At 35.6% G+C, this 11965-nt stretch overlaps 1 protein-coding gene across 1 annotated transcript; it reads left to right on the top strand.

The window, feature by feature from the left end:
- Positions 1 to 10403: 10403 nt before the first annotated feature.
- LOC122683206 (putative olfactory receptor 4A4) lies at positions 10404 to 11330 on the top strand. Its single transcript, XM_043886817.1, has one exon. The coding sequence runs from the start codon at positions 10404 to 10406 to the stop codon at positions 11328 to 11330; it is 927 nt and encodes a 308-aa protein (XP_043742752.1).
- Positions 11331 to 11965: the final 635 nt, after the last annotated feature.

The raw sequence follows: 11965 nt of genomic DNA, 5'->3' as shown, positions 1-11965 counted from the left end.
ATGGCTATATGGATATATAGAAGTTAATAAATGTTTGTGGAATATAGAGATAAAGGAACCCTACTACACTGATGATGGGAATATAAATGTGTTAAACTACTATGGAAAACATTATGAAGGTTTCACAAAAAATAAAAATAAAACTACCATATGATTCAGGAATCCCACTTCTGTGTATACATCCACTATATGAAATAAAAAACCTGAACAGCTATTCATACTCCAGTGTTTATTGAACTATTGTTTAGAATACGTGATACAGAAACAACTCAAATGTCCATTAATGAATGGATAAAGAAATATGGATGAAGACATTTGAATATCATTCAGCAATGTAAAAAAGGAAAGCCTGTTATTCCTGATGATATGGAAGGATTTTGAGAGCATTTGCTATGTGAAATAAACAGAAATAGAAAGACAAATATTGATACTATATGACTTCAGTTTTAGGTGGAATTTAAAACAAAGAGAAGCAGAGAGTAGAATGTTAATTGCCAAGGGCTAGTGATTAGGGGAAATTGGCTGTTGTTTAAATGGGACAGACTTTCACTTATAAGATGAAGAATTTCTGTGTGGTGACACTAGCTAACAATATTGCAACATATACTGAAAATTGCTAAGAGAATAGTTGTTAAGTGTTCTCACCTCATACACAGAGATTATAATTATGTGAGGTGATGTATATGTTAACTAACTTTATTGTGGTAATCTTTTCACAATATATATGTATATCAAATTATCATTGTTGTATTCCTTAAGCTTATACAATGTTTTATATATATATATATATATAATAAAAAAGGAAAGTCTATGAAATATGGTTGTGCAATTTCTTTCACATGCCTTCACACACTTTATTTTGGAGAGAGCAAGATAGCCATAATAGATATTGTTATTCACAGAGGAAGGCTATCCTGCTGCTTTTACTGCAGTCCTCTTAAAAGTTTTGTAAACCTTCCTCTATCTTTTGTTTTAAGTTGGAGTTTACTTCATTATACAAGGATCAGATCCACAAATATCTTGAGAATAGCCCTTCTCAGATTTCAACTAAAGTCTGAGTGTATGAATTGAGAAACTCTGGGAGGTAGTGAAAGAAAAGGAAGCCTGGCGTGCTGCAGTCCATGGGGTCACAGAGTCAGACACGACTTAGCGACAGACCAACAAAAACAACTGTGTGCAGTGGGATAAATCCGTAAGCTTATTAGAAATACTTTTGTGTAGTTCATGGATTTATTAGACACACCTTAAATCTTCCTGATATCTTAACAAAGGGTCTTAGATCTGTAACATTGATATCACAGTTATTATGATGCCATTTCTAATTCTGAGAGAGTTTTCCTCTTTGGATCTGCTGAGACTGTGAACCAGTTTCATTTGCAGGAAACAGTAAGTTCAGGCTCTTTTAAGATTTTCCTGAATTCTGCTTGAAAACTTAACAGTGACTTTTTTTGACGCATCACTGTTTATCCATTATTTATCACAGTGTGCATGCATGCTCAGTCATGTTCCGCTCTTTATGACTCCAAGAACCCTCCAGGCCTCTCTGTCCACAGGGTTCTTCAGGCAAGAATACTGGAGTGGGTTGCCATTTCCTCCTCCAGGGCATCTTCCCAACCTAGGAAAAGAACCTGTACCTCCTGCATTGGCAGGTGGGTATTTTTTTATTTTTTTTAACCAGTGAGGCACCTGGGAAGCCCATTTATCACAGTATACGCTGATAAAAGAAACAAGTGGCACTTTCGATACTCTAGTTGGCTATCTTAATCAAAATATGTATTCACTCAAGTATATTTTCTTTTTTCTAGTTACTCTGGGTGTTGGTATTGTCAAACTTTTCCAGGACAAGATAACAGTTCCTTTTAAGCCTTTAATTACAAACAGATCTTCAAAGCCCTTCCAGCTGCCATCAGTGTCCTGGTACCAAAGACAATGCCATATGCTTTAAATTTTTGTTATGGAAGCGTTACATTTCCAGGTTCCCCTTTTTGCTCTGATTATCTTTTGCTACACACGTGAGACTCTACATTCTTTTTTTACTTAAAACAATCGTTTTATTTATCTCATAATTTGTGGGCCAGCAATTCAGGCAGATATTGGCTGGATATTTCTTCTGCTTCAGGTGGCATGGACTGAAGTCACTCTGTGTTATTCATCTCATAGTGTCCTGTAGGACGCAAGACAATTTAATTCACATGTGTGGTATCTTGGAAGTGATGGATGGAAGGGACTCATGTGGTTCCTCCCCCTATCCATTTAAGATGCAGGTCAGCAAGTTCTCTTCAGTAGAACATCAGACTTTTGACACAAGGCTCAGGGAACTCAGGGGAAGAAAGTAGAAGAAAGTCTACTGAGGAGAAAGTCATGGCAGTTAAGAGCTATTTCCAAAATTAGCTTGCTCCCATTTTCACCATCCTCTGTTACTTAAAGTGATCACATGTCCTGTCCAGACTTGAGGTGGTGGAGAAATAGATGACATTGTTTGATGGTAAAGTGGCAGTCACATTGTGTAAGAGCACATGGAATGGGAGATACTGTTGTGTTCATTTCTGGGAAACACAATTGTCCACATCTCTAAAGGGCAGGATCAGAATTTTTATTATGATTGAGTCTATAGATGGCCTAAGAATGAATAGCTTTTTAACATGATTGAGTCTTCTAATTCCTGAACATGATATATATCTACTTAGGAGTTTTTAAAAGACTTGCATTTTTCCTGCAGGGCTTTTCTCATAAAGATGTTTTTGTAAAAGGTAAATGCGTTGTTTCGGTTTTCCAAATGTTATTAATGCTAATATATTGAAACACAATTTAATATGTCATTTGGATCAAGAGTACTGTAATATTTTGGAAGTTAGTCATCCTGGTGCAGGGCTTATTGTCTTACTGCCTGTGGAGCTAGATGTGAATCTTGGACCCCTGATTTCTTAGGTAGAATCTCAGCAATTGCAGTTATCCTACCATTTGTGGGCCACCCACTTGGGAGTAAGGGTCTTACTATTCTGTGTCTTCTCTTGAGTATTCCTATCCTTTTGCTGTACAGGAGCTTTTCTTCTAGTCTTCAAGTTGATCTCATCAGTAGTTTCTCTGCAAACGGTTGTAATTTGGGTGTCCCCATGGGAGGAAGTGAGCTAAGGGTCTTTCTAAGCTGTGGTGTTTGCCACTTCCTCCTACGTGTACGTCTTTATGCTAGACCTACACTGCTTTGATTACCACCGTTCTGTAGTATGTTTTAGAACCAGTAGTAGGAAACCCTTAAATTTGTTCCTCTTGTTTGGCTATTTGGATTCTCTTGAGATTTCACATAAATATCAATATGGATTTTTCTAATGCTTTAAACAACATTTTTGAAATTTTAAAAAGGATTGAATTGACTATGTAGATCCATTTTGGTAGTATTGACACCTCAATATTCCAATTCATGAATGTTTTTTGTCAATGTGTGTCTTACGTAGTATCTTTCAGCAGCATTTTTCAGTTTTCATCATAAAAAGGTTTTGAATCCTTGCTTAAGTTTTTTTCTATTATTATAAAAGTATTTTTCTAACATACATCATATATATTATATATCATATACATCTATTATTCATACATTATGTTTATAATATATATTATATATTTGCATATGTGATATATATGTAAAATATAAATATAAAATGTATAAATATAAATATTTATATGAAATATAAATATATATGTAATATATATAAATATTTATATAAAATATAAATTCTAAATATAAAAATAAATTAAAAATACAAATATATAATTAAGTAACATTGTATATTATATTATATATAACACATTACTATAATATATATTATATTCTGTGAGTTATTTTCATATATTGTATATATTTATTAATATTAAAATATATTATATATGTTATGCAATATTATAATACATATAACATATATCATATAATATATAACATACAGTACAATATATTATATATAGCATATATAATAAACAATATATATTTGTTTATATACATATAAATATAAATTTATCTTAAAATTTATTTTATAAATTTATAACTATATATTTATAATATAAATATATAATTATACCATTAATATTTTATAATTATATAATATATAATTACATATAATATCTAATTATTGTTTATAATTATATATTATTATCAACATCATATTTTTATTGTAATTATATTATATTTAATTTATATTATGAATTATATTATCATTATTATCCAGAAAAGTATTGCCAGTTTTGGTGTCAAAAAGTGTCTCAGGAGAGTCGTTGTCAGAATCATTAGTGAAGTGAAGTGAGGTTTCTCAGTCGTGTCCGACTCTTTGAGACCCCATAGACTGTAGCCTACCAGGCTCTTCCCTCCATGGGATTCTCCAGGCAAGAGTACTGGAGTGGGTTGCCATTTCCCTCTCCAGGGGATCTTCCCAACTCAGGGATCAAACCCGGGTCTTTCGCATTCCAGGCAGATGCTTTAACCTTAGGTTCTAGCAAAGGGGAGACTTTTGGATTCATGCCTGCTAGCAGAGGAGGAGCATTTGGAGCAGCCAGGGCAGGGCTTGTTGGAAAATTCTGAAATATTTTATATTGTTCTAATTGGGCCTTTGTAAAGTTTTATCATCTAATTTATATTCATGTAATAAGTGTTCTGTCTGTTGTCAAATATTGGGAGGGCTAGAATTACCTTGAAATGGCAGAATTACAGCTTTAATGAGAGCCCACAGGGGCCAGAAATCAACTGGAAAATTTTTTTTCCGTCTGGCAGCTTGTTCAACATTTTTTTTGACCTGATGCCAAAATTCTAAATCAAAACTCTCTTTATCAGGGAACCAAGGATTACATTCAACCACTGTTTAAAGGCAAGCCTCTATTCGTTGGCACGAAACCAAAAGTCTCTGAACTTTAAACAAAAGGTGAAGTAAAGTAGAGAAATGATGGGGCTTTCCATCGAAGAGCCATGTCTTAGTACTTACTAAGTACTTACTAAGTAAAAAAGTACTTACTAAGACCTATGTCTTAGTACTTACCGACCTCAATAGGTCCCAACCTCAATAGGTCCTGAGTCACTCCATCTGCAATGCCACGTATATCAGGTCCCTGTTTCAGACTCCACTTGTTTGGGTCTTTTAATGGACCGGAACCTGGTGGTCCGGAGTTGATGATAATAAAGTGAAAGAGAAAGAAGCTAATATTTTCTGGGTTATGCAAAGAACCAATAAAGCCCTAGGACAAGGCTAGTACTACTCACGGAGGCACAGGGCACCCTCTCGAAGAGGTCTTGAAAGCCAGGGCAGGAGAGTGAGCTCAGCAGGTTTCCATGCTCCAGAGAATTAGCCAGAGGGTGAGAGGGAAAGAGAGAGAGAGAGAGAGAGAGAGAAAGAAAGATGCGGGGACCCAAGCTTTGATGGAGAAAGGGTGCTTTAAGGATCTTGCTGTGAGTATATATAGACTGTTGTACAAGGAATTTCTTTTGACAATGATAAAGATCAGAAAACCAAACTTACAGCAACCATCATCAAGGGGACAAGGAATTAACAGAAGACAATCCATATCTCAAGAAAGAGGGCCATGAGTAAGCAGTTTTGTCGTAAAGACAATGTTTACTGAAGGAAATCCATGCATGTGTTTCATCTTATGACCTCAGTCCTAGGAGCCATTCCACTCATTCCTGTTGCCAGGAACTGATAAGGAACAGAGGGTTTATGAGAAACAGCACACAGGCATACTCCTGTTAAACGTTCCCTGACACACGTGTACCCCAGTGTTCATCACAGCACTGTTTACAATAGCCAGGACATGGAAGCAACCTAGATGTCCATCAGCAGATGAATGGATAAGAAAGCTGTGAAACATATACACAATGGAATATTACTCAGCTATTAAAAAGAATGCATTTGAATCAGTTCTAATGAGGTGGATGAAACTGCAGCCCATTATAGAGAGTGAAGTAAGTCAGAAAGAAAAACACCAATACAGTACATTAATGTATATATATATATATATATATATAATTTAGAAAGATGGTAATGATGACCCTATATGTGAGACAACAAAAGAGACACAAATGTAAAGAACAGAATTTTGGACTCTATGGGAGAAGATGAAGGTGGGATGATTTGAAAGAATAGCATTGAAACATGTATATTATCATAAGTGAAATAGATATTTTATTCTTGAGTTGCAATAACTTCATAATGGTTCTAAAGCTACTTTTTTGTAGCTCTATGTTACACTTTTTTTTATCCTAATTATGTTTTTGAGTTAATAATATCTTTTCATGTACACATACTGTTAATGCTTTGTGGAAAATCCCAGTGTAATTACTTAAGTAAGAATTAGTCTTGGACACATTCCAATACTAAGATGTAATGATAAATGTGGCTAGAAGGGATAAAACATCCAGTGATTCTGTCAATATCAGGAAAAATACGTTATCCTTTTAAGAACTGATAAAAATATTTCATGAATTCTTTTGTTAGGCTTCAAGCATTACATTAAAAGAGAAAAAGCAGAAAAATTACTCTCAAAACCCAAGTTAGTCTGGCCCTACAACATGATATAATGAGAAGGACCAAACAATTAAATGAAATTTTTCTATTTTAATGTTAGTAGGAAAAGAAGTTACTAGAGACAATTTACCTACAAATGCCTAGTTGCTATCTTCCTATATCAACAAAAGCTTTGCTTGTCTTTTTTATAAGTGATTTCTAGCTGGTAAATTGTGTATGCGTATGCACCATGGAATTTTCTTTTTTTTAATTACAGTGCAAATAACAATCTTCTGAATAATCAGAAAAATCTATGGAGAAAATGGACAGACTGTCAAATGAAATAAAATACAATCTCAAGTAATGATGCAGTCTTTTGCCTTCCAGTATCAAACTGGATGAAAGAGGAATTTCAGGTTCCTGCGAGTGAGTTAAATTGTCTTCCTTCATTTTGTGAACAAGCCTCCAGAAGGTAAGACTAAGAAAAAAGTGAAAAACAGACTTTACCAATGTGCAAATTTATTTTGTAAGAAATTAAATTTCTCTGAAATAAATCAAACTTAGATTCAATTCTAGTTTTGTCACTTAAAATGTGGTAAAATTAATTATATGTTCTGAGCCTTAGTTTCTTCAACTGTGAAATGGGGACTGAATTTCTTGATACCAAAATTTACCTGTGACATACTGAATTGTGAAGGTGTGATAAGAGTCCACTGTAGTCGTTTTAAGAAATGGAGTGATATAATCAGAAGAAAATTAAAGAGGATCATATGGGCTGCTTTAGGAGAACAAGTTTTTGAGATTAAAATAAAAGTTGAAAAATGTGGGCAGGAGGCTATTTCTTTGCACAGAGAAAAAAGCAGGAGCAGGGCAGTTAGGAAATGATCAGATTTGTGATATATTTTGAAAGTAGAGACAATAGGATTTGTTTGAGGGATCAATAAATAATATGACAACAATAAGGGAGTGTAGAACATTGTGAGGATTTTCATCTGAGCAATTTCATGGAAGGTGGTACCATTTAATGAGATGGGAAACATCTCTTATGGAAGTTTTAACATGTATTTTTATATTTACTAAATTGGCATCCAACTGTTGGTGTACTAAATTGGAGATGTTCCCCACATAAGGTTAGAAATAAGTGGGGGGATAAGTGCTTGAGATAAAATACGGAAGTGCTCTAACATTTATTTGTCTAGAAAAGGAGGAATATCTACCTAAAGACCTTAAGGATTCTCAATGTGACTTGAAACAATTAAGGACAGTAATTAAAAGACACTTTCTCTTTGGAAGAATAGCTATATCAAACCTAGACAGTGTTTTCAAAAGCAGAGATATCACTTTTTTGCAGACAAAGTTCCATACAATCAAAGCTATGGTTTTTCCAGTAGTCATGTATGGATGTGAGAGTTGGACTGTAAAGAAGGCTGAACACCAAAGAATTGATGCTGTCAAATTGCAGTGCTGGAGAAGACTCTTGCAAATCCCTTGGACAGCAAGGAGATCAAACCAGTCAGTTCTAATGGAAATCAGTCCTGAATACTCATTGGAAGGGCTGATGCTAAAGCTGAAGCTCCAATATTTTGGCTACCTGATGCAAAGAGATGACTCATTGGAAAAGGCCCTGATGCTGGGAAAAATTGAGAGCAAGAATGTGGGGAGTGACATAAAATGAAATGGTTGGATTTCATCACTGACTCAATGGACATGAGTTTGAGAAACTCAGGGAGATAATGATTGACAGAGAAGCCTGGCTTGTTGCAGTTCATGGGGTCACAAAGAGTTGGGCACAACTTAGCTACTAAACAACAACAATGTTCTGTTTATAGTTTGAGCTACTCACAATGGATGTGCAAATTAGTTTAAATGGTCTCAAATACTAAACTCTGTGACTTTATAAGTATACCTATTTAAGAATTCACTTCCTGTCTTCTTTTGTTCATTTTTCCTTTAGAACTCACTGAAAGCATTGTTTCCTCTAGGAAGGTTTCTCTGAATTCAGTTTGATATATTCCTAGCTTGTGTGACTCTTAGCTTGTGTGAATGGTATTATAATGGTATTTATTATATTGGTCTGGAATTTTCTTATTCCTTGCTATATCATATCACTGAAGGTAGTGAACTATGCCTTATACTACTTGGTGATAAGATCATCTATGACACAGTTCAGTTCAATTCAGTTTAGTTACTCTGTCATGTCCAACTCTTTGCGACCCCATGGACTGCAGCATACCAGGCTTTTCTGTTCATCACCTTCTCCCGGAGCTTGCTCAAAATCATGTCCATTGCATCAGTGATGTCATCGAACAATCTCATCCTCTGCCATCCCCTTCTCCTCCTGCCTTCAATCTTTCCCCAAATCAGATTCAGCATCAGTACTTCCAATGAATATTCAGGACTGGTATCCTTTAAGATTGATTGATTAGATCTTCTTGCTGCAGTCCAAAGGACTCTCAAGTGTCTTCTCCAAAACCACAGTTCAAAAGCATCAATTCTTTGGCACTCAGCTTTCTTTATAGTCCAACTCTCACATCCATACATGACTACTGGAAAAAATATAGCCTTTGACTAGATGTACCTTTGTTGGCAAATGTTTTCATTATGCTGTCTAGGTAGGTTATAGCTTTCCTTCATCTTTAATTTCATGGCAGCAGTCACCATCTGCAGTGATTTTTAGAGCCCAGGAAAATAAGGTGTCTCTCTGTTTCCATTGTTTCTCCATCTATTTGCCATGAAGTGATGAGACTGGATGCTATGATCTTCAGTTCAATTCAGTTCAGTTCAGTTCAGTTGCTCAGTCATGTCCAACTCTATGCAACCCTATGGACTGCAGCACATCAGGCCTCCCTGTCCATCACCAACTCTCGGAGTTTGCTCAAACTCATGTCCATTGAGTCGGTGATGCTATCCAATCATCTCATCTTCTATTGTCCCCTTCTCCTCCCATCTTCAATCTTTCCCAGCATCAGGGTCTTTTCAAATGAGTCAGCTTTTCGCATCAGGTGGCCAAAGGATTGGAGTTTCAGCTTCAGCATCAGTCCTTCCAATGAATATTCAGTACTGATTTCCTTTAGGATGGACTGGTTGGATCTCCTTACACAATTTTAATTTTCTGAATGTTGAGTTTTAAACTAACTTTTTCACTCTCCTCTTTCACTTTCTTTAAGAGGCTCTTTTTAATACTTCTTCACTTTCTACCATATGGGTGGTGCCATCTATGTATCTGAGGTTATTGATATTTCTCCCAACAATCTTGATTCCAGCTTGTGCTTCATATAGCCTGGCATTTTGCATAATGTACTCTGCATATAATTTAAATAAGCACAGTGACAATATACAGCCTTGACATACTCCTTTCCCTATTTGGGACCATTCTGTTGTTCCATGTCCAGTTCTAACTGTTGCTTCTTGACCTGCATACCGATTTCTCAAGAGTCCAGTAAGATGATCTGGAATTCCCATCACTTGAAGAATTTTCCACAGTTCGTTGTGATCCACACAGTCAAAGTCTTTGGTGTAGTCAATAAAGCAGAAGTAGATGATTTTCTGGAACTCTCTTGCTTTTTCGATGATCCAACTGATGTTAGCAATTTGACTTCCGTTCCTCTGTCTTTTCTAAATCCAACTTGAACATCTGGAAGTTCATTGTTCACATACTGTTGAAGCCTGACTTGGAAAATTTTGAACATGACTTTGCTAGGTGTGAAATTAGTGTAATTGTGCAGTAGTTTGAACATTCTTTGGCATTTCCTTTCTTTGGGATTGGAATGAAAACTGACCCATCACTGACATTGGACACAAGTAGATATTCCATACACATTTTAGGTGAATGAATGAAAAAGATAAAACTTATGCATTTAAAAAATGTCCCCTTATTTTGTAGGTGAACTGCTTTTAACACATGAACTCAGCTCCTGGTCTGCCCAGATGGAACCAAGGAACAATGTAACTTACTTTATCCTACTTGGCCTCACACAGAATCCAAAGGAGCAGAAAGTGCTTTTTGTTATGTTCTTGTTCTCCTACATTTTGACCGTGGTGGGAAACCTGCTCATTGTTGTGACTATAACTGTCAGTAAAACCCTGAACTCACCAATGTACTTTTTTCTTGCTTGTTTATCTTTTATAGATTTAATTTATTCCTCTTCAATTTCCCCCAGATTAATTTCAGACTTGCTCCTTGGGGAAAATACCATATCTTTCCAATCCTGTATGATCCAGCTTTTTACTGAGCACCTTTTAGGTGGGTCAGAGATCATCCTTCTGCTGGTGATGGCCTATGACCGCTATGTGGCCATCTGCAAGCCCCTGCATTATTTGGTGATCATGAGGCAGAGGATGTGTGTTGTGCTGCTGCTGGTGTCCTGTTCTGGAGGTTTCCTGCACTCAGTAATTCAACTTAGTACTGTTTATGGGCTCCCGTTCTGTGGCCCCAATGTCATTGATCACTTTATGTGTGACATGCACCCATTATTGAAGCTGGCCTGTACTAACACCTATGTCATTGGCATCTTAGTTGTGGCCAATGGTGGACTGATATGCATTATTTTTTTCCTGCTCTTACTCGTCTCCTATGGAGTCATTCTGCACTCTCTGAAGAACCTGAGTCAGGAAGGGAGGTGGAAAGCCCTCCAGACCTGTGGTTCCCACATCACTGTGGTTGTCTGCTTCTTTGTTCCCTGTATTTTCATGTATGCAAGACCTGCTAAGACATTCCCCATTGACAAATCATTGAGTGTGTTTTATGCAATTATAACTCCCATGTTGAACCCATTAATCTACAGTCTAAGAAATTCTGAGTTGACTAACGCAATGAAGAGGCTCTTTAGAAAAAATTATCATATCAATTGGTAAATCCAATTTGAAGAGATTGATTTACCATTAAGGACAATTGTTTTGGAATGCAGAAGTTTTAAAAAATCTGATGCAAACTTTCACTTTCTTAAAGATTTATGGTAGCTGTTGTTAAAGAATATACTATGTATTTGTGCTATTAGTAACTATTTCCCTGCTAGAATGTAAACTCTATATTGTTTGTTTCAACATCGCACCTAGTAAGGTAGAATGCATTTACAACAGAAGCTCACTAAATAGGATGCAATGGACTCATCAACTAAATTTTTATACAGTTCCACTAAAATTTACTTAACTTCTATATTTACTTTTTATTTTCCCATTTTTAGTTTTATTCTTAGAGTCTTAATTTATCTTTATTTTTGTATTGCACCAGATAGAATATTTCACATTATATAGAGCATTCTCTTTATTCAATTTCATTTGTGTTACATAGGACATTTTAATGTAGTCTTTTACCCTTTAAGTAAGAAACAAAAGATATAATGGATAACAGTAAATATGAAAAATGGAATCCATGCAAAATGGAATAGGTAGGATAAACCTCTTTCCCATCCCAATCTAGATTCTCCCAGTTGTTTCAGATGTAGTTACTCTATTCCTATGTTTCTTCAAGTGAAAATCATTGCACAAAC

Source organism: Cervus elaphus, chromosome 24 (genome assembly GCF_910594005.1).
Source record: "Cervus elaphus chromosome 24, mCerEla1.1, whole genome shotgun sequence".
NCBI lineage: Eukaryota > Metazoa > Chordata > Mammalia > Artiodactyla > Cervidae > Cervus > Cervus elaphus.
This window is presented reverse-complemented; position numbering and strand designations above follow the sequence as displayed.

Excerpts from the sequence above, each read along its gene's own strand:
- LOC122683206 (XM_043886817.1), top strand. The coding sequence starts at position 10,404 with ATGGAACCAAGGAACAATGTAACTTACTTTATCCTACTTGGCCTCACA.